This window comes from Chlorocebus sabaeus, chromosome 5 (genome assembly GCF_047675955.1).
Source record: "Chlorocebus sabaeus isolate Y175 chromosome 5, mChlSab1.0.hap1, whole genome shotgun sequence".
Lineage (NCBI taxonomy): Eukaryota > Metazoa > Chordata > Mammalia > Primates > Cercopithecidae > Chlorocebus > Chlorocebus sabaeus.
Genome location: NC_132908.1, coordinates 74,073,195 through 74,101,067, shown reverse-complemented (window position 1 = coordinate 74,101,067; position 27,873 = coordinate 74,073,195). Strand labels below are relative to the sequence as shown.

The following is a 27,873-nucleotide window of genomic DNA, read 5'->3' as shown; positions in this document are numbered from 1 at the left end:
GAAATCCTGACCCACTTAATGGAAATACTTATAGGGATGCCCAAGAATGTATATTTCTAACCATGTTCTGGGTGTTCTTCATTAGCAGTAGTTCCCAATCCTTGCTGTTCCAGGACAAAGGCTTAGTGGGGCCGAGACGGTGTTAGAGATGAGAGTTTGATAATCATTAGCGCAGACATCTGAGCTTGTTTATGATGGGCTCATGATAGTGGAGAAGAAGGAGAAAATACTCCATGTAAACAAAAGTTATTCGCCCTTCTCAGGCAGCCTGATATTTTCCAGAGCTTTTACAAAGTATATATTCCACTCTTCACGATACAGAGAGCTCAGAACTTGGCCTCCAGTTTGGTTGTGGAATTTAGTAGTCTAGTTCTAATACTACCTCTTCAGCCTCTGGCAAGCATGCTACTGTTAATAGTAGGGCTTGGGAAAAGACTAAAAATAGAACAAGGAAAGCAAGCCCATGCAGCCAGAGTACAAAGAACAGAGAAAATGAGATGAGGAGAGAGAACCTTATCATATAGATAAGTCAGACAACCACATGGTTTTAAAGGAAAGAAATGGATACCAATGTCCTCAGAAAGTTGAGTAGAAGAATAAATAGCAGGTGAAGGAAAACAGTTGGTAATTGCTAAATTGTGTGTGATGACGGATCTATTTACAAAACTATTTAAACTAAGGGGTTCTGCTTCCTGTATTGTTACTACTAAGTAAATAGAAGTTTGTTGCCTGTCACTTGTTTGAATTTCATTCTTTGTGTAGCAAAATATAACTGTTTATCTTTCTGGATGGTTATCTGTAGAAGGAAAAAAGTTAAGACCTGCTGCTCTGTTTCTCTTTCACCTCCTCTCTCTCCTTCTCCCCATTGTTTTTGAGGTCTGGGTTGCTAACTGGACTGCATTTCTGAGACATTGACCAGAAAGTAGGCCTTAGATCTTAGCCCTTCGAGGAGGGAAATCCATTTCCATCTCTTTCTTTTCCTTTTGGCTACTGTGTTGAAATAAATTCTTGTGTTCTATTTTACACTCTTCTAGGTTTAGATGTGTGACTATGGACATCTATCTCTTTGGACATCAAAATGTTTTCTACAGGAAAGTACCGGACACCTGTTCAGTAAAACCCAGCCCACTGTTTGATGCAGCTTTGAGTAGCTAGAGGAGGAAGAGTTTCCCTCTACTCGCTGACGGAAAAGGAGAGGAGCAAATAAGGCGTCAGTTATAGCACAGAAACAGAAAAGGAGAGGAGCAAATAAGGAGTCAGTTATAGCACAGAAAGTCAACAGCACCAGGAGAGGCAGTAAATGTTTCTTACTTTCCATGGAAGGGATGTTTGCATCTTCATGAATCCAGGGACAAAGGAAAGCGAGTAAGCAACGTGGTTTGCCATTTATTTTTTGATCTGTCCAGGAGGACACACATATCTTAATGTTATTTAGCAAATAATAATTATTATTATTATTTTATTTAATTAAGCTTATGTCAGTACAAAAAGAAAGAAAATCAATGCCTAGAACTGTATCATTGATTTTAAAGGAAGAGAAAGGGGGAATTTTTTTAGTGGTTAAGAGTGAAACAGTGTGATCTCTCTATCTCAAATTTTCCCTCCATTCCTCCCTCCCTCCCTCTGCTCCTCTTACAAACACTTATGAATGTCTGTTATATGACAGATTCTGGGCTACGTATGACAGAATACAACACATCAGCAATGAGCTCTGCCCCCCGTATCCCCATTGGTTTATTACAAACTTCAGATAGCCATTGTAGTGTCCTAGATTTATCATTTTAAAATCAGGTAAGACTGACATTCCCAAGTAACTTAACAGCGACTTTGCAGTTTACAACTCCAAGACTGGACCATGGGCTCATGATTCTCTGTCACCATCTAGAGACAATTTATACATATTGCAGGGCCAGTTCCTGGAAAACTGTGTATGAAATCATCCCAGAAGTTACGGCTTTGCAAGTATTTATCAGCCCTAAAAAAGAGACTGGACATCTACAAATGAATGGAACTGCAAGTTTTGATCTTCTAGGTCTAGAACTATGTAAGAAATGAGTCTTGGTTTCTGTACCCAATCATGGAGGACTTGAATCTATGGAGAGCAAAGATTGACTGGGGTATGGAAGAACAGCTATAAAATCAGTGGAGGACACACCACTTACATTAAGTTCAAGAGGAGCCCTCTAGTCTCTCAACAAAATGGGCACTCAACAAAAAATGTCACAGAATAGGACTGGGAATCTGTACTATTTATCCAGGTTCTCACCTAGGGGAATTTTACCCACCAGGAAACATTTGGAAACCTCACAACATTTTGTTCCATTTTGGGGGCTGCTACTGGCATTTAGTGAAGAGAAGCCAGAGATGCTGCTAAACATCCTATGTGTATAATGCACAGGATGATAACCCCTACCACAAATGATTATCCAGCCTAAATCTCAGTACTGCTAAGGTTGAGAAACTCCACAACTGAGCATAGAGCATAGTTAAGGGTGGTTCTCCGACTTCAACCCTGACCATGGTGAGTAACCTATATTATTAACCCTAAAAGAGGAGGACCAGAGAAATATGGATAATTTCATGCAAATGTATCTTAATGGAGAGACACAAATCAGGGCCATGGTTATTATTAGCTGAGTGTGGACAAGCCCTTTACCCTCCAGTTTCCTTCCGAATTCACCGTATTCACATCTTTGACGTCCAGTTTCCTATGGTGTCCAGTTCTTCAAGGAATCACATAAAGCACTTAAGTCACCTGTGTCTGAATCACCCAAAAGTGCTTACTGCAAACGCACGCTTGGGCCGTACACCAAATCCATGGAGTCAGAATCACAGTGCTTCGTGGCCTGGAAATCTGCATTTTTAAGCTAGCATTACAGGTGACTTTGACATACATTGAAATTTGACATGGGATGTATGAAATCACAGAAATACACCATCATCACTTCTTAAAGTCCACTTATAATGTGCTTCGAAAAATATATTCACTTACCCCTTAGGCTATCCTTTTGATGTAGCATGCTGATTCCTATTTTACAGATTATAAAACAGGGGCCACAGAGCTTAAACAGATAAAGTAGGGAAACCCAAGTGATTTGTTTAACCCTGATGCTCTGTGAGGACTTCCCTCATGTTCCTTAGGCAGACATATCACCACCTCTGCCTCTGCAGCCGGGGTTTACATCTTCCCGGTTGTGTTCAGTAAAACCGACTATGTGTATCGAGCTATCACTTCATCGAGGCTTGACATGGACCTCATGTTAACTATTTCAGTACCCACAGGACTGAGCAGAGTAACACATCTACCTCCACTGCCACTACCCTGGTCCCAGCAAGACACTGTCATTGTGTCCCTTCATGCCAGCAACAGTTGCCTGGTTTGCTTCTGGCCCTGCCTCAGCGCGTCCAGTCCCTACCCTTGCTCAAAAAATGATTCACTTTTTTTTTTTTATTGGACATGACGTTGCCTCCTACACATCCACAAACCCCCATTCATTTAAATCTAATGACTTCCAACGTGCTTCGCCTCAGCTTACAAGGTCCAGCTGACCCAGCAACTGCTGTGTTTGCTTCTTCCTCTGGCCTGTAACAGTTTTCACGTGGCAATCACTTAACTACCTCGGGACCTTCATTTCTGCTGTGCCCCCTGATCTAACATGCAAGATCCTACTCCCCTCTTCCCTCGTAAAACCAATCCACTCTCTGGCCTTATTTAAGTGTCAGCGCCTAAGAGATGCCTTGCACGTGTATGTGTGTGTGTGTGTGTGTGTAGACATCTAAATTAGATTCTGCTGCCATCTAATTTAGGAGACTATTCTTTTCCTTTTTAGTATTTGTGTTCATTTTGCTTCTATTACGGTTGTCGAGCTATCCAATCAGATTCGTTTCCACTGGCCCGTGAGAATGTATTTTGTTCACCTCTGCAAACAGGGATCAAAGGATCCAATAAATGTCTTGAGTAAATGAACAGGCACACAGCAAACTGGATGCACATTCCTCGTGATGGCGTGCACTGTTTGTTATAACTGATTTCTGTGAGTTTGGGTATCTGGGGCAAAGATTCAATCTCCAAGAGTGGGAAGCACGGTCACCGTGAGAAGAGAGGGAGAGATCCGGGAGAAGAGGGAGGCCCCCGCGTGCCATGAGTTTTTATACGCTGCAGACAGCGACAGGCTCATTGTTCTGGTCCTCCGGGCTGCCTCAGATTTGCTGACTCTGGGAAGCTAGGTTATCTTGTGCGCATCTGAGCCTCTTCTTCCTCATCTTTATCAAGGAATTAATAATTCCCACCTGAAAAGGGTAGGGCTTGAGGCAAATGCGATACAGCAGGGGATAGCTCCCAGCACTTAGGAGGTGTCGAGGACGCTATCTTGACTCTTTGCCAGAAGAGTTGAAAATGAGAAGTCTGCACAGACAGCGAAGAAGTCGTGCCGCTCACCTGAGCCTTTCCTCTTCTGAACTCATCTCCCCAGTGCGCTTACATTACGTTTTCCAAGCCTGACCCTGGGCGCTCCCCTCCTTCTCACGGCTGTCGGTCCCTCCCTACCCATCACTCCCACCCAGCCTCCCCGCCCCCTTCGCCCCCTCCCTCGGAGTTGCAGCCGGGAATCCCACGCCCTTGCACCAGCCCGGGGGCTCGGACGAGCCCGGGAGCCGCTGGTCGCCAATCACCGCGCGGTGGAGAGGCGGGCGCTCGGCTCCGGCGCGCTGGGGGAGCCAGCTGGCGCTGCTTTCCCCGTAGCCTCAGACGCTCACACCGACACAGACAGACTCACAGACGGGCGGGCAGGCATCGACAGTCTCCCAGCCGTTTGCGTTCCAGTCCCGGCCCAGGGAGCACCCCGCACCCCCTGGGGTGCCGCAAAGGGCAGCTCGGCAGGCCCGCGCCGGGAGAAGGGAGGGCGCGCAGGCAGCCGGAGGAGGGGAGGTCCCAGCGCGCCTCCGCTGCGATGTGAACGGCGGCGGCTCTCACCTGGAGCCGCACCTGGGGCGCCGAGCTCCGGGGCCGCGGAGAGAATGCTCGCCGCCCGTGCGCTCCGCCTGCAGCGTCTGGCCACCCGCAGCCGCCGCGCCCGCACCTGACCATGGAGTGCGCCCTCCTGCTAGCGTGCGCCCTCCCGGCCGCGGGTTCGGGCCCGCCGAGGGGCCCGGCGGGACTGGGGCGCGTGGCCAAGGCAGGTGCCGCCGAGTGGAGCTCCGAGAGCGGGTGGCAGAGGGCGCCCGACGCCAGCCCCACCGCGCCCCTCACGCGCGATGTCACCTTTTCTTTTGCAGGCGTTCCAGCTGTGCTGCCTCTGCTGTGCGTCGGTCGCCGCGGCCTTAGCCAGTGACAGCAGCAGCGGCGCCAGCGGATTAAATAATGGTTCGTATTTGCCCCCCACCCCCAAGAAGGGCCTTTCGCAGCACTTTGTCCTTTCCTTCCCCCCAAAACAGAAAAGATGGAAAAGTGCACCCCTTAACCTGGCAGGTGTGCGCTGTCTTGGAAATGGTTCCTGTTTGGAGAGAGGGGAAGGTTGGCAAGGACTGAACTTATCAAAAGAATCAATGCCCCAAGCTGCAAGTCACATAAAAGAAAATACTCTCCCTCCTTCACAGGTGGCTTGTTAAGAAAAAAAACAAAACAAAACAAAACAAAAAACCTTAACTGCAGTGAGAAATTCTAAGGGAGGTGGACATTAACTAAGGAATTACTTATTTCCTCCCTCTCCTAACTCTTGGTGGGGGAAGCTAATTCTCAGTGGGAGATGAAAGAATGTGAGCCTCTTTCCTCTCTCCATCTTTCCTCATTTTTCTCTCCACTTTTGTTCCTTTTCTGTCTCTTCTTTTTTCTTTCCTTTTTGCTTCCCTTGTTTCACGGATGCCTAAGGCTGCTTTTAGAGAGAGGAAAGCAGGTGACTTGAGGTCTGTGAGTCCTTTATCTATCTTTTCTGACGTTGCGCAGCCACAAACTTCCTAGAACATCCCTCACTTCTGTCATTTATTAACTTCCCAGTGGCGCCCAGAGGGAAATCCTTGTTTTGATTGTTTCCCATGAGCTACAGGAGAACAGCTGATTCCTGACGCAAGGCGTCTCGCAAAACCTTACTGTTCAACCTGGATTCTTTATAGAAGTCTGTAAATTTTAGTTTTGCAAGGTTATCTCCTTTTCTTGTCAGGGTGAAGAGGTCATAATGGGGAGTGGGGCAGGATGGAGTCATGCAGAAGGGATTCACCTTTTGTTCAACAGAGAGGCTGCAGTTTCTAAAACCACCCCTCATTCTTATATCAGGATCAGATGGCTGGAGGCCACGTCCCACCCAGTCACCACTTTGTAAAGACCTCACCATTACTCAGCTCCTGAAGTGATCAGTCAGAGATCACTCTTTACAGGGGACACTGACTGCCCTTCTTTCATGAAGGACTGAATGTAACCAATAACCTGTTATTCTCCCCTTGGAAACAAGCTGGTAGCAGGTGTCTGGGGGGCCTTGATGGCTGATTCCATAGAAGGCTGGCTGGATAACGTTCCTACAGAGCCTTCCAAGTAAGAGCAGGCAGAGTTTCAGATAATTTGGGACAAGACAGTGAGAAACAAACTTCTGCATATGTCAGGAAGCATTTTCATAGTTAAGTTTTAGTTTGACTGGAGGAGGAGGTAGACTTTCTCTAAGGACTTGCACATAATCAGGAGCCACAGCCCTTTAAAGCAATATATCAGATTTTTAAGAGAAGAAAAATATTGTATGTCTGGCTCAGATTTTCAAGGTTAAGAGAAGGGAAAAACTCCCCCCCCCCATTATTTTAAAATGTGTGTGTCAATTTTATAGCATTTTTAGTTAAAGGACGAAGTCAAGAAAAATGGGAGTGGGAGGACATAAAGAATATAAAAATGAAAGCTGCCCAAGGAATAAGAGTCACAGATGGTTCATAAACAGAAGAAAATTATTGTCTATTGGGGAGAATTTTTTTTTTTTAATGTGAAGCTAATTAGGCCATCACTCATTGATCCTTGGTAGCTACCAGGGCTCCACTTTTCCTTTGTTTGTTTGTTTGTTTTGGAGGAGGGGGAAAGTTGTTGACTGTTTAGGGGAAAGGGAAATTATTCCTTTTCCTCCTCCAGTAACCGGGGACCCAAGTGACTCAAACATACCTCATCGTTATTCAACATCTTTCTAAACACTTTCCAAAGTAGTTTCCCATTCTGTGCCTCGGAAGTGGAAATGTGGAGTGTTTTTAATGTGCAGAGGGCATATTCCAAATCATTTTGTGGGATGATGCTTTTCAACTTCAATGTTTGTTGAAAGAAAACACTGTGCTGGCTTTGCTTTTCAAATAGCAAATTGTATTTTAGCTCCTCCTCTTTGGAACATTCAGCAATTAGTGCTGCTCTAGGGAGCAATGGTGAATGTATTTTTAAACATGCCTTTCCAGGTGTCCCCTGATAAGCCACTCCCCCACCAACATGCCTGAGCAATTTTATACATCAGACTGTATAGGAGGGTTCTGAGAATTTTGAGGCATTTTTGTGCATGTGCTGTATTTTATGCTTACAATTAAATGGGATCATCCCTGTGAAAGCTCACAGTAAAAATGCTAAGAGTGATACAAGTGCCAGAGTTTTCTTTTCACAAATAATATTGGAAATATGAAAATGCTCTTGCTTGTTAATGATCTGAAATATCATCTGAAGCTACCCCACACTGTGAGTTAGGACTTGAAGTGTAAACTCTGCCTCTGCCAAAATGCTCCCGATTCAGTTTAAGCACAGATAAATTAACCTCCTTGAAGAAAAATTCCTGATTTTGTAGTTTCATATTCATTAACTTTATCTTCCAAAAAATTAAATTTTATATATATGCATGACTCTGTGGCCAATATATTAAAAGATTCAGACCATTAAACATCAAAAGAACATTTTAAATCTCTCTCCAGACGAGAGGCATTACATTTTTCCACGGACATCCGCGAAATTCATGAAAATCGTGATTGGCTTTCGGGCACCTGTAGAAATGACTGTGGCAGAGTTAATTGTAGAGACAGATCTTCTGCTTCCTGTGCTGCTGTGAATTATATTTGATCTAGGTGCAAGGCAACAGGAACAAAGATATCTTTGAGTTTTGTGTTGCTCTTTGCCAGCCTGCTGGAAAGTGACCATTTGGAATTGTGGGCTCTGGGTGCTGACAGCGAAACTTTTCCCATTGCAGATTATGTCTTTGTCACGCCAGTAGAAGTAGACTCAGCCGGGTCATATATTTCACACGACATTTTGCACAACGGCAGGAAAAAGCGATCGGCGCAGAATGCCAGAAGCTCCCTGCACTACCGATTTTCAGCATTTGGACAGGAACTGCACTTAGAACTTAAGCCCTCGGCGATTTTGAGCAGTCACTTTATTGTCCAGGTACTTGGAAAAGATGGCGCTTCAGAGACTCAGAACCCCGAGGTGCAGCAATGCTTCTATCAGGGATTTATCAGAAATGACAGCTCCTCCTCTGTCGCTGTGTCTACGTGTGCTGGCTTGGTAAGTTCACCCCAGTCTGAGTTGAGCTCCCTCTTTCGTGTTTTGTGTAACTTGAGTGAACAGATGTCTGCAATATAAGTGCTCTTTGAGCCAACTCCACACATTCACACTGTCAGCCTTGATACTTCTAATATTCTCAATTGAATTAATCTAATCTGCTCCCAGAAAAATAAAATATAATAGAACTTTAATTACCATTTAGAACATTCTTTTGATGTTTAATGGTCTGGGACTTTTCATTCTCCGTGTTTGAGATGATCCCCAAGGAAATTAACTTGATGGATGCCATTCGCTTTGTAATGTCCTGGGAGACCAGGCATTCTATAAATCTAACAAGCTGCATGCGTCTACATGGCTTTGAAATGGGAAAACTGTATTTCAATGCAAAATTGCATTCAGCAGCCCTGGTAAGTTCAACCTTCACTTTGCTGAAGGGAGGCCCTTTGTTTTCTTTGAACTAATCTGTTGCTGGTGTCCTGCTCACATAAGACATCCTTTTAGAATGTGGTGTGCTGTGTTCCTGGGCTGGCAGGATTCAATGTGGCATCCAGGGAAGCAGAACCTTTTAAAAGCATTTGGGACAAGCGTTATTTCCTGCCTATGTAATCCTCATCTGCTGAGCACCAGGCCAAGAATATCATTGTAAATGATACTCTCTTCTCAGGATTCAATCAAATATACGAGGTGGTAAATGGTGTGCTGGGTTGATTTCATTCTATGTTGTGATTGAGAAGTGTCCTGAATTGACAGAAGAGTTGGTGTGTGTTCAGACACATGGCAGTTATGCTCTGGCATGGCCAGAAGAAGGAAAATGTGAGAAAACCCAGCTGAGAATGTAGTTAGTAATGTACATAGTACATCATGGCACAAAGCAAGATGTGGCTTGGGTGCGGGTGAATGAGGACTCCCATGTTCTTCATTAGTTGAAACTTTCAGTTACTTTTTATATTTTTTCCCCCTATTTTGGCCTGAAATTTAGCTAAAACCTCTATTTACAACCACAATCATGGTATTCTTTCTTTGGTCTATTTAAAATGATGAACGTGGCTCACCAATGACCTACATATTATAACATGGTTACGTGCCCCTGTGTATGCACACATGACTATATCTTGGTTTTCTGTTTGTTTGTTTGTTTTGTTGTGGCGGATCTCCTGGTCTTTATTTAGCATCCCCTCTGTATTTCTCTTTCTTCTGTCTATTCCAGTATCCTAAAGGAGGAGTTTACACCACCCACCATATTGGCTTAAACTATCTCATTCTACATACCAGTAGTTAAAAGCAGTCTGCCCAGGTTCTAATTCTCACACTAGCATTTACTCATAGGACCTTGGACTCATTATTTCACTCCGTGTTAAGTAGAGTTAACTATGCCTTAGTTTCTTTATTTCTAAGGTGGGAATAACAAGAGTTTACATCACAGGGCAGTGGGGATTCAAAGACTTTTTATGTGGAAAGTGCTGTAGCAATTCCTGGCAGGGATAATTGCCCTATAGCTGTTCTATTTTCAGCAAAACTTAGCCTCCTCATGTTTAGCACTCTCAGGACTCCACTCTGTGAGTGATGGGAAATCTGATCAGTTGTCTCATATTAATAATCTCGTGGTAATAGATTAATATTATCAAAAGTTTACATGAGTAGAATCATAAATTTTTCTGTATGAAGATTTCACAATGCTTTTATCCATTTTTTTAAACTTTTAGGTTCAGGGGTATAAGTGAAGGTTTTGTTACATAGGTGAACTCATGTCACAGGGGTTTGTTGTATAGATTATTTAATCACCCAAATATTAAGCCCAGTACCCAATGGTTATCTTTTCTGTTCCTCTCTCTTCTACCACCCTCCACCCCCAAGTAGACCACAGTGTCTGTTGTTCCTTTATTTGTGTTCATGACTTCTCATCATTTAGCTCCCACTTATAACTGAGAACGTGCGATTTGAATTTCTGTTCCTGCATTAGTTTGCTAATGATAATAGCCTTCCTCTCCATCCATGTTCCTGCAAAAGACCTGATCTCGTTTATTTTTATGGCTGCATAGTATTCCCTGGTGTCTGTGTACCACATTTCCTTCATCCAGTCCGTCACTGATGGGCATTTAGGTTGATTCCATGTCTTTGCTATTGTGAATAGTGCAGCAATAAACATTCACATGCATGTATCTTTATGTTAGAATGGTTTATGTTCCTCCCATACCTAGTAATGGGATTGCTGGGTCGAATGGTAGTTCTGCTTTTAGCTCTTCAAAAAATTGCCATACTGCTTTCCACAATGGTTGAACTAATTTACACCCGTACCAACAGTTTGGGGCTGGTATGACTGAACATTCCTGTATATGCATTTTGGTGAACTTATGGGCACATTCTGTTGGACACATGCCTAAGAATAAAGTTTTTGAGGTACACAGTATGTATAAATTGAGTATTCCATATCTGAAATGTTCGGGACCAGAAGTGTTGTGGATTTTCAATTTGGGGAGGATTTTGGAATATTTGCAGAATATATTCTGGTTGAGCATCTCTAATGTACAAATCTGAAATGCTCCAATAAGCATTTTCTTTGAGCGTCATATCAGTACTCAAAAGTTTCAGATTTTGGAGCATTTCACATTTCAAATTTTTGGATTGAGGTGCTCAACTTGTATATGTTCAGCTTTAACGAGCACTGACAAGCAGCTTTTCAAAGTGGTTGTGCTAATGTAAACTCGCATCACCAGTGTATGAGAGTTCCAGTTGCTCCAAATTCTCCTGAACACTTGATATTGCCTATTTTTCCACTTTAGCTGTTCTGATTGATAGGTGTGAAGTAGTACCACATTGTGGGTGTAGTTTGCATTGTTCTGATGGTTAATGAAATTGCATTTTTTTTGTTTACATTTTCTTATAGACATTGCTCAGCTTCTTTGTCTAATCTGGGGTTCATAACTCCTCTAAAATTAATTAGTAACTATAGTAATGGATTCAGAATAGTAGATTCAAGAGTTCAGAAAAGGAACAAGCCTTGAACAGGCTTGTTGGAGAGACTCATCGAGTTAACATGCCAGGAGAGACAGCCACTCTTCTTCTGTTAATACAGAGACTGAGAAGAGATGAATGAGACTGGGAGATGAAACTTCTTCACCTGAAGTTTATATATCAGTGTTTCTCTGAGTGGGGCCAGACCACTGGCCTTAGGATCCTTTTGGATGCGGTAGCAATTTTCTCGTGTGCATGCAGTGTATATTAGGAAAGCAATGTCACCTTTAAATGATTTGACAAAGTACTAATAGGAATCTACCATTATCTTGACTGCTAGAGAAGTCCCCTAAGAAAGTGAAAAATGGTAGAATGGTTATAATAGTGAATACATATGTACATACGGACATATAAGCAGACATGCATGCATACATACTCCAGCTAAAATTTTCCTAGCAGAGAATTTGTCTTAATAATTCAGAATTAACCTCTTTAAAATATTTGTAATAATTTCTTAAAATGCACCCACCTCGCCTGCCAACTCACAGGTCTCACTTTATTCCACAGCTGAGGTGGTTGTTACTTACTTGGAATAATTCATGAAACAGGATTGCACACTTCGCGGAGTAAATACTGCCTACTGTTGTGTTTAGAGATGATTGTTTTAAAATTTTTGAATGCTTTTATACATGCAACCTAGAAAAGGTCACCCCTGTCTTCTGTACCAAGTGGCCTTATAATCTGTGAAGGTACTGGGATTTGCAGCCTTTGTCCCAGAACCTCAGAGGTACAGATTAACCTGATCTCATCGTGATCTGCCATGTCTGTCCTTTCTGCTATATCCAGCCTCCCTCTGACTAGCACAGGGATGAGAAAGTCATTACGTCCAGCAAGTCATGACCTTGTTGAAGGCTCTTCATCTTGCTGTTCAACCACAGTCTTACAATTTTTACCTGTATTTTTAAATTTTGTCTTCCAACAGAACAAACTTGCGTCTTTCTTCCTATGTACTAAGAGATCTAAGAAATTTTGCTGCTCAAAAATAGTCGTAGTGATCCTTTTTGTCAGGACAGTGATTATCAGAGTGTGATCAACTATGATAGCTTCACCTGAAGGGCTGGAAATGTGAATTTCTTTGTCCACAACAGAAACATGGGGAGGCTGGGCACAGGAAAGTGTATTTTTAATTCTGCAAATGATTCTGATGCATACAAATATCTGAGAACCACTTAGTGAAAATGCTTGTATTTTTGGAACTTGTTAGAAAGACACATTGACTCATCAGTTTTTATTGTTGTTATTTTTTTAGAGACAGGGTCTTACTCTGTCATCTGGGCTTGAGTACAGTGGTATAATCATGGCTCACTGGAGACTCAACTTCCCAGGCTTAAGCAATCCTCCCAACTCAGCCCCCCAAGTAGCTGGGACTACAGGCATGTACCACCACACCCAGCCAATTTTTGTAGAGGCGAGGTTTTCCATGTTGCCCAGGCTGGCCTCAAACTTTTGGGCTCAGGCAATCTTCCTGCCTCAGCCTCCCAAAGTGCTGGGATTACCAGGCTTGAGCCACCAACCCCACCCCATCCTTTTTTCATTCGACAACTATTAGCCTCTAGTGTGTCAGGCCCTGTTGAGAGCATGGTGGATGAAGCGTACCAACAAGATGGATGTTAGATCCAGGTTGTAGAGGTTACAATCTAGGGAAGAGGATGGAGCAATACTTTTAGACCTGGAAATTGCGATTTTTATTGTGAACCAAGCTGTGACTCAACACTGGAACAAGGAGTTTACAGAGTGTTGTTTTAGAAAAGTGGGGAGCTGGTCAAGTTATTGCCAAAATGCCACCTCTCTGAGCTGTACAATGCATATTAGCATATTGACAAGTCAGAAATGTCTTATATTAAAGACACCTGTTTAACTCTGTTCATACCTAGAGTTTCCCTAACTTCTTTGGTCAATGAAATTTTTTTTTTTTCCCCAAGGAGCATCTCTTCACAGTTTGGTGGTGACATGAAAAACGTCAACACAATGGTTCCCAAAAGAGATACTATAATATTATGTATTAATTTTTATCTGTTAAGAGATGCTCCAGGAATAAGTGCTTTATGGTCACACAAGTTAGGGAAAATTTAGAGGTTTAAAGGAAGCTAAACAAACATCTTTAACAGATTTCATACATTTTAATACACTAATATGCATTGTGAAGTGCCAAAAGGTGGGATTTACATACTAATTTGACCACTCCTCCCCAACTCCCCCCCCCCCCCGCTTTTTTTTTTTTGAGATGGATTCTCTCTCTCTCGCCCAGGCTGGAGTGCAGTGACATGATCTTGGCTCACTGCAACCTCTGTCTCCCGGATTCAAACGATTCTCCTGCTTCAGCCTCCCAAGCAACTGGGATTACAGGCACTCACTACGCCGAGCTAATTTGTTTGATATTTTTAGTAGAGATGGGACTTCAGCATGTTGGCCAGGCTGGTCTTGAACTCCTGACCTCAGGTGATCCACCTGCCTCAGCCTCCCAAAGTGCTGCAATTACAGGTGTGAGTCACTGTGCCCGGCCCACTCCTCCTCTTTTTGAATCACACTTCCATCAACACCTTGTACCAGTGTTCTGTGGTTCACCCTAAAACAGCAGTTTCTCAATCTGAGATTATTTGTACTTGTACCTGACATGTGATCCTGTTGGGGAAATGCACCCCTTGCTTAAGAAATTCTAAACCAAGCTCCATTCTTCATGTGAAGATTGAATGAAAATACATGCAAAAACTGTCACTCATATTGCATTTCTGCCCAGCTTTGTAATACATGGGTGAGTTTACCATTGATGAATAACTTCAGTGAAGGCCCAGCTGGCAAGAGTAGTGGACTGCTTTGCTGTTTCTCTTGGATCTTCTGCCTGGTGTCTGATTACTATCGAGCCTTAGCACTGCATCTGCCACTCTGAGTAGAGTATGTACCGTGATCAAGGCTGCCATGAGAACCCCCTCCAGCCTCAATTCCTGATGCATCATCCAATTTTGTCACTCGGTTTCCCCTTATTTCTCTTTTCTTTGTCCCCAACAATTAAACCGTAAGTGGCGTTTCTCCCCCATGGCTGGCTGCCCTAATGTCCCCATTGTATCTTTTTTTAGTAGTGGCCTTTTTTAGACTACGACTGCAGTGACCCATTCTCCAGAGAGCCTGGGTTCTTGCAGAACTTTGGAAGCAATTGGATTTCAATAGGCGGTAGGGACGCTTTGATCTCCCCCTTTCAAAAGTATTTTATGACTCAGAAAGCTCAGTCATTGAGTTGTCTGTTGCTGGTCACTGCCTGCCAAACAGTCTTTACAAAAGCTGATTTCCATTCATAAAAGGGCTGAAGTTGAATGACCTTCGTCCATGGCGGGCAGAAAGAAACTAGGCTCGGCTGCTTTGGAGGCTTTGGAGAGCCTTGTTAGTTAGTAGGGGTTTGTTGAATTACATATACCCCCTTGGAGCTTTTCGGTCACTTGAGAGGATCACGTGAAGTTAAGGATTACACTGGGTTGTATTTACGTGTTTTGTGAGACAGACTAACTGAAATCAGTGATGTTTTCTTAGGCTCAATTCATTAAGAAAGGGTAAAAAGTTTTTGTTGTTTTGTTTTGGCTTCTCTCCTCTTAAGACGTAATTTGTGAAGAGAATTATTTGCTCATAAGAAACTTGTAGCAAAATGCCAGATCAGACTCCTTATTAAAAAGAATAGCCAGGGTTCTTGCCAGAGAGCAGGACCCCAAGGTGACTAAGGCCAGTTTGAGGGGTCTCACATGGGAGGCTGAAAGGCCCGTCCTTCCTGCCTATGCTGCCTGCCTATTTTTTTTTTTTTTTTTTTTCCTTTTTTTCGAGACAGAGTTTTGCTCTTACTGCCCAGGCTAGAGTGCAATGGCGTGATCTTGGCTCACTGCAACCTCTGCCTTGCGGAGTCAAGCAATTCTCCTGCTTCAGCCTGCCCGGTAGCTAGGATTACAGGCATGTGCCGCCATGTCCGGCTAATTTTGTATTTTTAGTAGAAATGGAGTTTCTCCAGGTTGGCCAGGCTGGTCTTGAACTCCTGACCTTAGGTGATTCACCTGCCTCGGCCTCCCAAAGTGCTGGGATTACAGGTGTGAGCCACCGCGCCCGGCCTGCCTGCCTTTTTGGGTATGGCCACTAAGACATCAGGCTCCCCAAGTCCTGTGTTGTAAGTATTGGGCTTCCTTCATGTCTCTGGGCCTTGGTTTTCTCATCTGTAAAGTGGGAATGGTAATCCTCTGTTTCTCTCATAAGACTGTGAAGATTTATGAGTGCTGAGCTTGGTACTCAGTGGAAGCTCCGCGCTTGATTAGTCTTAACTTTGAACTAGGAGAAGGTCTGGGAAGGAAATGGCCATTGAACTCACCCACAGCACACACACGTATTCTCTCTTTCTCTCTCTCTCTCTCTTTTTTTTTTTTTGAGACAGAGTCTTGCTCTGTTGCCCAGGCTGGAGTGCACTGGTGCGTTCTTGGCCCACTGCAAGCTCCGCCTCCCAGGTTTACGCCATTCTCCTGCCTCAGCCTCCCGAGTAGCTGGGACTACAGGCGCCCGCCACCACGCCTGGCTGATTTTTTGTATTTTTAGTAGAGACGGGGTTTCACCGTGTTAGCCAAGATGGTCTCGATCTCCGGACCTCGTGATCCGCCCATCTCAGCCTCCCAAAGTGCTGGGATTACAGGTGTGAGCCACCGCGCCCAACCCCTCTCTCTTTTACCAGCTACCACCCCTGTCTTGCCTTAAGGCTTTTTAAAGTTCAGCCCTGTCAGAACAGGAAATGAACACTTTGATACTGGCAATTCTCCTTGCGGGAATGTTTGGAGATCTTGTGGGAGGGGAAAGTAACCGCTACTTTATAAACTGAAGACATAAAATGAGAGAAAAAGAATCAAAGACGAGTATCAACAAATAGATAATGATTTGCATCAATGCGTATATGATGAAGCAGCATAGTGTAATGTCTTTGGGCTGAGACTCTGAAGTTCCATCTCTTGTCTTTGCTAGCTACACAACACAGGGAAAACTCTACCCTGACTATGCTTTATTTCTTCAGTGATAAGTTGGGGATAGTGATAGTACTTCTCCCATGAGGGCTATGGATGCTTAATTGAAAGAAAAATATTCTATGTGCATAGTTACAATGATATTATTACTATATCATTACCACAACCAATATCATTACCTGGCGCATAGTAATATCAGTTGTGATAATGATATAGTACTAATTATCATTATTGCAGACCTTCCTCTGCAAAGGACTTTTCAGAATTGACTACTGACAGTTCTTACAACCCACAGGCAGAAAAGAGTTTCAGCCTAGATAAAAACACAACAGTTAATACTTATTAAGCACCCTGGCTATTAACACTGGAGCCATTGAGAAGAGATTCAGCTATAACACACAGGGAGGCCTTTAAAGAATATTTAACTGCGAGTTGGCATTATAAGTAGTTAATGTCTGAGGTATAGCAATCTTTTTAGTAAGGCACTTTAAGAGAACCTGAGCACTGGAAAAAAATATATATGTATAGGTTCCACCTCTGAAAATTCAGTAGGTCCTGGGTGGAGCATAGGGATTCGAGTTTACTAAAGGAAAGAGAAGCTTCACATATGGGGGACTCAGAGTCATTGTCCTCAAGGTGTCTGAACAGGACCTTCAGTGGAAAAGGGACTGTCTGAACCTCTCTGGGAGAGTTGTTTTTGCTGTGTGGAAAGCATCACACCATGTAAGTGAGACTGTCAATGCACAGACTAGCATGATCTGGTAGGTATTCTAAGGAGGGAATTGGGGTGGCTAGTGTGAATCAAAATATAGAGATGGTTCTTCTTTATATATTATAAGACTTTCAGTTGTAAGTAGAAAACTCCATCTCAGGCTATGTTAAACATACAAAATATACATTCTTTTTGGCTCTGGAATAATCTTCCTAATTCATCCTTTCCTTCCTCTATCCCTCCCTCTTTTCTTTCTTCTTTCCTTTCTTCCCTTCTCCTTTTTTCTCTCCTTTCTTCTTTTCCTACCTCCCCACCTCCCTCTTTTCTTTGTCCCTCCCTTCTTTCCTTTTTTTCTTTCACCCTTCTCTCTTTTTCTCTCCCTCCCCATCTCCCTGCATCTCTTCCTTCCTCCCTTGTACTGGGATTGGCTAGCTTTCAGCAAGGCTAGATCCAAGCTATCCAATGATGTCTCCACTGTTTTCTTTCTCTCGGCTCTTCTTGCTTCTGCCTGGCTTCCTTCTGCATGTGCAGCCACCTTAGATGAGGATTTCATCACTTCCTTGGGTACCTGGCGTCTCCTGTGACTTATTCAGCAATAACTCCACAGCCGGACCCTATGTAATACCTGAGAAGAAGTATGTGGGGCTGAGAGCTTTATATGGTCTCTCACTTATCTGCAAGCCTCAGAGGACCACACTAAATTTGTCTCTGTATCCCAACAAGACTAAACCGTATTTTTATTTATGGATTGATCTGTGAATTAATGCACAGAAGCAGATCTGGAATGATGCATAGGAAACTGAGGGCTGCACAGTTTTTGGCTGGACACTTCATGAAATCAGAGCTTATTATTTCTGGAAGTTGTGTGTGTGGTTAAAACATACATAAATTGCATTAGCCAAACATCTTTTTTGGTGGGGGAAGAGGGATTACTTAAAAACAATGTATATTTTGGAGTTTTTTTTTTATTACTACCCATAGATCTATCTTATTCTTTTAATTGCTGCATATTTGTTTTCTTCTGATTAATGTTTATTTCCAGGATTTTGTTGGTGATGCTGCTGAAAATAACATGGAGATATATGACTCTTCTTAGTTGCATGCAATTGTATGTTTTATGAGGAGGATAGGGAGAGAGAGACCTACTTTGTGAAAAGCTGACATGTCAAATACATATGGGACATCAGCTATAGCCAGATATGGCTTGCCAATATTGACGTTAGTCACCCAGTATCACCATCAGTAATACCTTGTTTGTGTAACATGCAAAGTTACTGAGAACTCATTTCGTCCTTGTTTTCCATGAGCCTAAGGCAGTGGTTTAGAATAGTTCTCTCCAGCAGACCCTATATGTTGGTGAAATTGCATGGTTTCCCACCATGAGCAATAAACAATTTAAGAGAAAGTGGTACTGATAAATATCTGAAGTCTAAATATAAACAGGTCTAATGATAGCACTAAGGCTTTCGTGACCAAAAACATTTGCTTGGACTTTGTACACATCTCTGTGAACAAACCCAGGAGTTCCTCTTCAGTCACATCAAGTTTTTCCCATGAAAGCCCGTTCCCACGGGTTTCTATCCAATTACAGGGCAAAATACACTCAAATACCATAATACAAGTCTGGTGAGAGTGTTCTGTCTGGACAGCAAGCTCACCTCTCCTGAAGGGATGCTTTTGATGTATCTAAGGATTTCGTTTTCAGCTGAATTCCTTTGATTGCTTATTCATGCTGCTGAGCTTGAGAATACTTTATCTGCCCTTATTACCACTACAAGTCAAGGGGGCATGCTTTCTAATATAAATTATATAGTGCACATCTCTAATTTACTACAAGTCAGCTATGTGCACACCCTTATTTGAGAGACGGCACTTGAAAGGGATTGAGATAAGCTGGTAAAAGGAGATTATCTTTCTGCTGATTTACCGAGTTCTCCTACAACAGAGTACTTTTTAGTGTCTATGGGTTCACCCTGTGATTTTGCAATTCCTCATCTCCTTTTTCTATTTAACTTTGCCTCTTCTAGGAGGTAAATGAAGTGTTACTCAAAATTAATTTTCTGTGGGTAAATACTGCATGCAGTCTTTTTTTCCTCCTGCCTTAATTGTTAAGTCTAAGTCTGTTTTATGCAGTGAAGAGACATAATGGAAAAAAAAAATTACCACAATGCACTTTCACTCTTTAAATATGCTAATGAATATCTCTACATCTTGTCACAGGGTTTTGCTTTTGTCATTGTTTTCCAGTAACATGCAATGGAGTAGGATGAATTCTATTCTTGTAAAAAGTTTCTTTTGTGTGTGAAAGAACTACTAATGTCTGTTTAATATTACATGTTTAACCTTGGTGTGTATGACTAGCACATAAGTCTAGAACAGTGATTCTTAGTGCACAGAGCTTTAAAAAACACAGATGCTTATGCTCAGGTCTCACCCCAGAACAATTAGAGCAGAATGTCTGAGGACGGGGCCCAAACGTCTGTGTTATTTTAAAGACTCCCCAGGGTAGTCCTAAAGCACAGTTAAGTTTGAGAAACCCTGGGCTAGGTAAATGTTGTGGGCTTTGGAGATGCAATCATCTTAGACATGGTGGTGTCATAGTTTAACATGGCAGGATGGTATGTTCAAATGCTAGTTATGTGATCTTGGAGAAATGACTTTTTGAGGACATATTATTTTGAAATAATTAGACTTACTATTTGCTACATGTATACAGACAGTTCCCACGTACCCTTCACCCACCTTTGCGAAATTATCAAATTGTCTGAGAATCTGGTTTTCTCGTCTGTAAAGTGGAGATGAAAAAAAAAAAAAAAGGGCTCCAAAGGGGTGTGTTGTGAGAATTGAGATAATGTGTCTAAAATGTAGGAGGTCAAGGTCTTTTTTTTTTTTTTTTTTTTTTTTAAATCTGAGACAGAGTGTCGCACTGTTGCCTGGGCTGGAGTGCAGTGGTGATGTTGGCTTACTGCAACCTCCGCCTCCTGGGTTCAAGCGATTCTTCTGCCTTGGCCTCCTGAGTAGTTGGGATTACAGGCACCGCCGCCATACCCAGCTAATTTTTTGTATTTTTAGTAGAGACAGGGTTTCACCATATTGGCCAGGCTGGTCTCGAATTCCTGACCTCATGATTCATCTGCCTCCCAAAGTGCTGCGATTACAGGCATGAGTCACTGCACCTGGCGAGGTCAACTTCTAAGACAGCCCCCAAAATTGCTGGCTCCCAGTGCACCAACACTTCTCCAAGTATTTAGTCCATTTCTAGGAAGGAGTTTTCACAGGTGTTACCATGACTGCAAATCGGTAAACTTTAAGATAGGAAGATTTTCCAGGTAGGTCTGACCTAATTACATGATGCCTTTAAATTTGATTGGGTCTAGAGGTCAAAGAAAGGAGAAGAAGTCAGAGAGGTTCATAGCTGGAGGGGTTTAGCATATGAGAAATTCTCCATTGTGGACTTTGGAGATGGAAGACGCCATGTCACAAGGAACATGGGGCTCCAGGGGTGAGAAGGGGGTGTCAGCCGAGTGATGCCTAGCTGACAGCAGGGAAAGGGGGCTTCAGTCCTACGACCAGAGGGAAGTGAATTCTACCAATGGCCTGAGTGAGCTTAGCAGTGGATTCTTTCTTGGAGCCTCCAAAAAGGAATGCAGCCTGGGTGATATCCTGAAGACCCTAAGCAGAGAATACAGTCACACTGTACCCACACTTCAGACTTGTACAATTGTGAGTTAATAATTTTTTTTTCCCCCTGAGATGGAGTCTTGCCCTGTCAACCAGGCTGGAGTACAGTGGCATGATCTTGGCTCACTGCTATCTCCGCTTCCTGGATTCAAGCAATTCTCCTGTCTCAGCCTCCTGAGTAGCTGGAATTACAGGCTTCTGCCATTGCGCCCAGCTAATTTTTGTATTTTCAGTAGAGACGGGGTTTCACCCTGTTGGCCAGGCTGGTCTCGAACTCCTGACTTCATGATCCACCTGCCTGGACCTCCCAAAGTGCTGGGATTACAGGCGTGAGCTGCCACACTAAGCCAATAATTGGGTGTTTTTAAGTTGCTGAATTTGTGGTGATTTGTTAAGCAGTGATAGAAAACAAATACAGGAAATATCTATAGTGCTCACTCTTTGGCAGGTGCTCACCAAATAGTCCCTTCCCTTTTCAGATTCATGGCCATCTTAAATTATCTTGTCAATGATTTGTAAGACAGTAAGCCCAAGGAGAGGAAGCAGGTTTTCTTGGATATTCACTATTTGAAATTGCTTAGGAAATTGTTATGTTTAGCACAGGGTTTGTCAATAGGGCATTCGTGATGTGTTCGGATGGATAATTCTTTCTTGGGGGAAGCTGTCTGGAGACATACTGGTTTGTTAGGATGGATAATTCTTTCTTATGCAGGGCATGTCTGTGCATTGTAGGAGGTTTAGCAGCATTCCAGGCTTCTCTACCCTTTAGATTCCAGTAGCAACCCCCAGTTATGTCAGCTAAAAATGTCTCCAGACATAGCCTAGTATCTTTCCTGGGGGCACAGTTGTCCCCAGCTGAGAACTCTTCATAGGGCACAGTCACAAACTGTATTCTTTACCATAGTGCATTTATATGAGTTTATTGTTTTTCAGAGTGACCTGTTGTTTATTTCATTGTCATTATGAATAATGATTTCAGGTAATCTATGAGGAACTTAGCTGCTGAGAATAGGTATGAATGGTGTGTGGGGGCTGGGAGTCGATTGGATGGCAGCAGAATACCCATCTGGGAATGTTTTAAAAGATGTGTATTTGCTTTTGAATTTCACAGCATGACAACCCAGACTCCTGAAAATGACTGAATCTCTAAAGAAACAGAGATATATTTATAATAAAATTCACCCTTGCATTCTTATGAGGAAGGGGGCCTAACCACATGGATGTAGATTTGAAATGTGGATTCTGTTTCTGGGCTTTTGCAGTTGACCTAAGACCAAAGTTAAATGTCCTCTATATTCTCTTGACCTGTAAGAACAGGAGCGATGAGCTGTTCTGAAAATGAAATAAGGGATGTTTCCTGTGTTTTGTGAATGTGTGCCCTTGCCTGAGAACGTTGGAAAGGTTTATTAGGTTTTTCTGTCTATTGTATGTAGTTGGGCCACTTACACTTTAGTTCTTTTAAAAATAGTCGCCATACTTGAAGAAGCAAAGAGCTCTTTTGTAATTGAATTGTAAGACATGGAACCTGATTCTCCCATCTGCATAGACTCACCAGCTGACCTTATCATTTAACCTCTCTCTGCCATCCCTTTGTTGAATAGACCTGTCAGGTAACGGTGAGTAGTACACTGGCATTTATATAATTAGCAGCATGTTCTAAATTTCTCAATATCTTTATAAAATATAAGGTAAGCAAAGTCTAAGTCACTTTGGGCTTGTGTTTCTAGCTGCCAGTAACTAACAACTTGACATTTCTTCTTTTTCCCTCTATGCCTTCCTCCATTCTTCCATCCATCCATCCACACACCCACTCACCTACCCACCCACCCACCTATCCTCCCATTCACACTTCTAAAACATTTTCCTCAGCCTAGTATATGTCTTCACATTATGACAGACTATAAGAATACCAAAATGATAGTTTGATTCCTAAATTCTTGGACATTTCAATGTGAGGGTGAGGTAATGGTGTCATAAGGATGCTGCAACAAAATTAATATTATAGTTAAGGTATGTGTAAAGGACCATGGGAACACAAATAAGTGATGAGACTAATTTGTAAAGGGCGAACAATGTAAGCAACTGAATCTTCCCTTCATAATATATAAATACCAGGTGATCTTATGCTCAAGGCCACGTAAACTTCATTGCTCACGGATCAGTTAAAAACGTGCCCAATTCTGACCTCTTCTTACCACTGCTACCCTCACTGTTCTAAATCATTCTCATGTCTCACCTGGATTCCTGTAGCAGCTTCTTCTCTAATGGCTCTTTCATCTCTTCTGTCTCTTTACTCTATTCTTCTCATAGTGGTGAGATGACTTCATTTTCCTGTTCTCCACCAGGAAATGGCTTTACCTTGAGCATAGTATATGTATCAGCCTGTTCTCACGCTGTTAAAAGACATACCTGAGACTGGGTAATTTATAAAGGAAAGAGGTTTAATAGACTACAGTTCCACATGCCTGGGGAGTTCTCACAATCATGGCTGAAGGCAAAGAAGCAGCAAAGGCACATCTTACATGGTGGCAAGCAAGACAGCTTGTGCAGGGGAACTCCCCTTTGTAAAACCATCAGATCTCCTGAGTCTTACTACCATGAGAACAGTATGGGGAAAACCACCCCCATGATTCAGTTATCTCCAACTGGCCCTGCCCTTGACATGTGAGGATTATTACAATTCAGGGTAACATTTGGGTGGGGACACAGCCCAACCATATCAGCATATAATCCAGATTTCTTATCATGGCCTACAAAGCCCCTTAGACCTAACTTCCTCTCTCTTCCATTACTGTGCATGCCACTGAGCTCTTCTGCTGGGCTCCACTGCCTTTCAACATCCCCAGATGTCCTGCCTCAGTAACTGCACTTGGAATGCTCTTCCCCCAAATATCCATCTGATTCTTTCTTCCCTCAGTTCTCTATGCAAATACTGTCATTTCAGAATGATCTTCCCTGATACTCCCATCACTCCCCACCTCCCTTCTCTGCTATAATTTTCTTTGTATTATTTATTGCCCAGTGCTCGACTGGCTTGTTTATTGCCTGGCATATTCTGCCTGCCCCCTTGAATATCAGCTCCATGAGGGCTGAGGCTTTATCTCGGCTGTTCACTGCTGTATTTCCAGTGGCTAGAATCATCCTTGGCAAATAATAGGCACTCAAAATAAACATTTGTTACATGAATATATATAATTATCCAGGCAATTTAGAAATAGATAAATTATTTCTGTGTTTGAAATGCATCATACATTGGATATTTCTCATTTTTTCATCCATTGGGAAAAACATCAATGTTGTATCTTTTATGTGGGGACTCAAAAATGACAGTGGCCACCTATGATTTCATCATGTGTTATCAGATGACAATGATATCAGTCATCTGATGACACTGAAGCTTTCCTTTAGGATCTACCCTCCCCACCTCTTCCTCAAGTCCATGCAGACTGTGGGGAGGTGGCATGTTTTACATACTGACTAGTCAGAACATCAGATATCCTTGATCCACAGTAGTTGGTTCAGAAATAAACATGCAACAAGATCAGTGAAAGTGAAAATCAAATTCTGGGACACCTCGGGGTAACAAAGAGGATGGAAGATAATCCCAGGGTTGCTAGCAACCATTTTGCCCCCCTGAGAGTAGGTGGTCATAGTTGTGATATGCAAGTATGCCTGAAATTAAAGTACTGCGGGTCTTTTATGCATAAACCCATCTCCCCTTTTCTGTTAATCTAGCTTAACTTTAGTTTCTGTCATTTTGAAATGAAAGTCCAAACTGTGATAGAAATGAATGAGTTATAAACACTTTCTGCAGAGAGCTCCTAGTCTCATGGAGGAAACAGGCAAGCATAGTGCAATAAGCGCATTGAGCATATACTGGCTGACAGGTAGATGCAACGGGCAATTTGCCTACACACTTCATGAATCAACATTTATTGAGTGCAATGCCCACAGCACAGAGTATTATGGCATCTAGCATTGTCAATATTTGTTCCTCACAGTGCGTCTTGGATACATTATTGGTCTTGTTGATTCACTACTTTCTATGTCAGTTGTCTTGTTATTACTCACCTCTCTGTGTCTGCCAACAATAACTGCAGATGCTTTTAAAGTAGAAAATACAAGTGAGCGCATTATGTGCCTGTCAGTGAGCAGTTGGAGGGAGACAGGCTTCATGGTTGGCTTACAGGATGACTTCACACTCTATAACCATTTTTAATTGATTTCTTTGATTTGTTTGGATGATGACATGTGCGGTAATGTTGTAAACCAGGAATTCTTATTGATGGATTACATTGCTCAACCTTCATATGCAGTTCATTTGTGTCTTTGAAGATGTTTATTTGAATGAATCTAAGTTTAGTATGCAGTAGATTTTTATTTTTAAATAATGACAACAGAAGTTTGTTTTTTCCCCCATGAAATCCCCTATTTCTTTTTTGTGATGTGTGGAACTCTACCACCTCTTTGCTTCAGGCTAGTGCTGTACCATAGAACTATAATGCAAGTCAACCTATATAATTTTAAATTGTCTAGTAGCCATAGGAAAAAATAAAGCAAAAAGAAATAGGGAAAATTTATGTTGGTATTATATTTTAATTCAATACCTTAAAACTGGTATTTCAAAATATAATATGCAAAAATTAATGAAATACTTTTATTTTTCACATAAGTCTTCAGAGTCCAGTGTGCATTTTATACTTACTGCACTTTCAGTTCAGGCTAGCCACATTTCAAGTGTCCGGTAATGGCTACTGTCTTGGGCAGTACAGGTATAGCCATCTCCTACCCTGAAGTTCCCTAACAGATACAGTGAAATCTAACAGGTAGAAGAATAGTCCCTTTGTGTTGACTGGTTTGCTAAAATTGTCTTCTAAACAGTAGTTTCAGAGAATGTGCAGTTTTCAGCTGAATACTCTGGTGTGGACAGGTTAGTATTTTGGTTTGGAGGCACTTGGCCATTATATACTTACTTTGGTTCTGTTTCTCTGCAGAATTCTGGATAATATGCACCCATTATATGGGTCATATAGTTTCTATGCAGAAATTTCTGTCATCATATTTCTATATTTCTTTTGCCTGCCCAGCATTCATTACTGCAGTCATCTGAGTAATTGTACAGAAAATTGTACAATTCTGATGGCAAAAACTGAATTTAAAATAAAGAGACTGAATTAAATGTTTCTTTTGAAGATAAGTGAAATAGGTCATGTTCTGAAAATTTTCAGAAGGTATGTGTTGATTTTCTTCTAATTGTGTTTGGTTAAAACTTGCTAGTTTAATTAACTTTTGCTATTTTTTTTCAAATGGAAATCTCTTTATTAAGTGTCAGCCTTATAGCTTGTTTTTGTAATAACTTTCTTAGTTATACTAAATAACTATACTAAATAACATGTTTAAGTATACTAAATAACATATGTAGAAAGCAAAGCAATTATAGTTTAAAAAATATCCATGGTCGGGAAATTAAAACCCAATATCCCACTATTATAAATTTCCCTCCCTAATAGAGGGGTTGAGTGACAAAAATAATTCAGAGCAGTGGCCATTCAAAAACAAATTGTATCTGACTTGAGGTCACATTTAGTGTATCAGAAATTTTAGTTAACTTGTATTTCTACTCAAATGGATTTGAACAAATTTTCCTTGCTGGTGGCAATGCTAGCACCATAGCAGGCAGTTTCCACAGAAAGGCAGGATAAATCACCGCAGGAGTAAGATTTTTCTGTGCTCTACCCCAGAGGTGGTTTCTTCCGTAGCTGGAGAGCTAGAGCTTGTCTTTAGTTTTAATGTTTTATTCTCTTGCTGAGTCCTGGCTTCCGTAAGCCCAAAAAGTAGGGGAGGGTTTTCTCAGGAACACCTGAAATGAGGAGCAGTTGGCGTTTATTCTACAGAAAGAATTCTCAGTTTAGGGAAATGGTAGTGGGTGCTCTTCAGGTATGCCTCCTTTCTCTGTCTATTCTTGTTGCTAGAATGAGCACGAATGGGTGCATATTAGCCAGAATTCTGCATAGAAACGGAATCAACAAGTTCTTTTTTTACATATAAATATATATGTGTGTGTGAGTGTGTAAAGAAACGCATTATAAGGGCCAGGCATGGTGGCTCACACTTGCCATCACAGAGCTTTCAAAGATGGAGGCGGGAGCATTGCTTGAAACCAGGAGTTCAAGACCAGCCTGGGAAACATAGTGAGACCCTGTGATATGGTTTGGTTGTATCCCCACCCAAATCTCATCTTGAACTGTAGCTCTAATAATTCTCATGTGTTGTGGGAGGAACCTGGTGGGAGATAATTGAATCATGGGGGCAGTTTCCCCCATACTGTTCTCATGGTAGTGAATAAGTTTCATGTGATCTGATGGTCTCATAAGGGGTTCCCCCTTTTGATTAGTTCTCATTCTCTCTTGCCTGCTGCCATGTAAGACGTGCATTTCATCTTCCTCCATGTTTGTGAGACCTCCCCAATCACGTGGAACTGTGAGCCCCTTAAACTTACTTTCTTTTGTAAATTACCCTGTCTTGAGTATGTCTTTATTAGCAACATGAAAACAGACTAATACAGCCCATCTCTATAAAACATAAAAGAAATAAATTAGCTGGGTATGGTGGCGTACTCCTGTGGTCCTAGCTACTTCGTAGGCTGAGGCAGGGGGATTGCTTGAGCTCATGAATTTCAGGCTGCAGTGAGCTATGATAGTGCCACTGCACTCTAGCCTGGCTTACAACAAGACCCTGTCTCAAAAAAGAAATTTATTATACTATTATAATATTATTTGACTCATGCGTTATGAAGACTGAGAAGTCCCAAGACTCGTTGAGAAGATGGAGACCCAGGAAAGCCAATGGTATGAGCTACAGTCTGAGTTAGAAGGCAGCAGAAGATGCATATCCCAACTCAGAGGCAGAGGGATTCTTCCTTACTCAGCCTTTGTGTTCTATTTAGGCCTTCAGTGGATGAATGAGACCCACCCAGTGGATGAATGAGACCC

General features: G+C 42.2%; 1 protein-coding gene across 3 annotated transcripts in view; it reads left to right on the top strand.

The window, feature by feature from the left end:
* The first annotated feature begins 5,076 nt into the window (after nucleotides 1-5,076).
* ADAMTS18 (ADAM metallopeptidase with thrombospondin type 1 motif 18) overlaps nucleotides 5,077-27,873 on the top strand; it is a 151,819-nt gene continuing 129,022 nt past the window's right edge. Inside the window, exons 1-3 of one of the 3 annotated variants that reach the window (XM_007994132.3) lie at nucleotides 5,077-5,174; nucleotides 5,275-5,362; nucleotides 8,184-8,500. In XM_007994132.3, coding sequence (XP_007992323.1) covers nucleotides 5,085-5,174; nucleotides 5,275-5,362; nucleotides 8,184-8,500 — 495 coding nt within the window. In that variant the 5' untranslated portion in view covers nucleotides 5,077-5,084. Of the gene's footprint in view, nucleotides 5,363-8,183; nucleotides 8,501-27,873 lie in introns of all 3 variants that reach the window. The other 2 variants (XM_038008234.2, XM_007994133.3) reach the window with 2 other exon arrangements.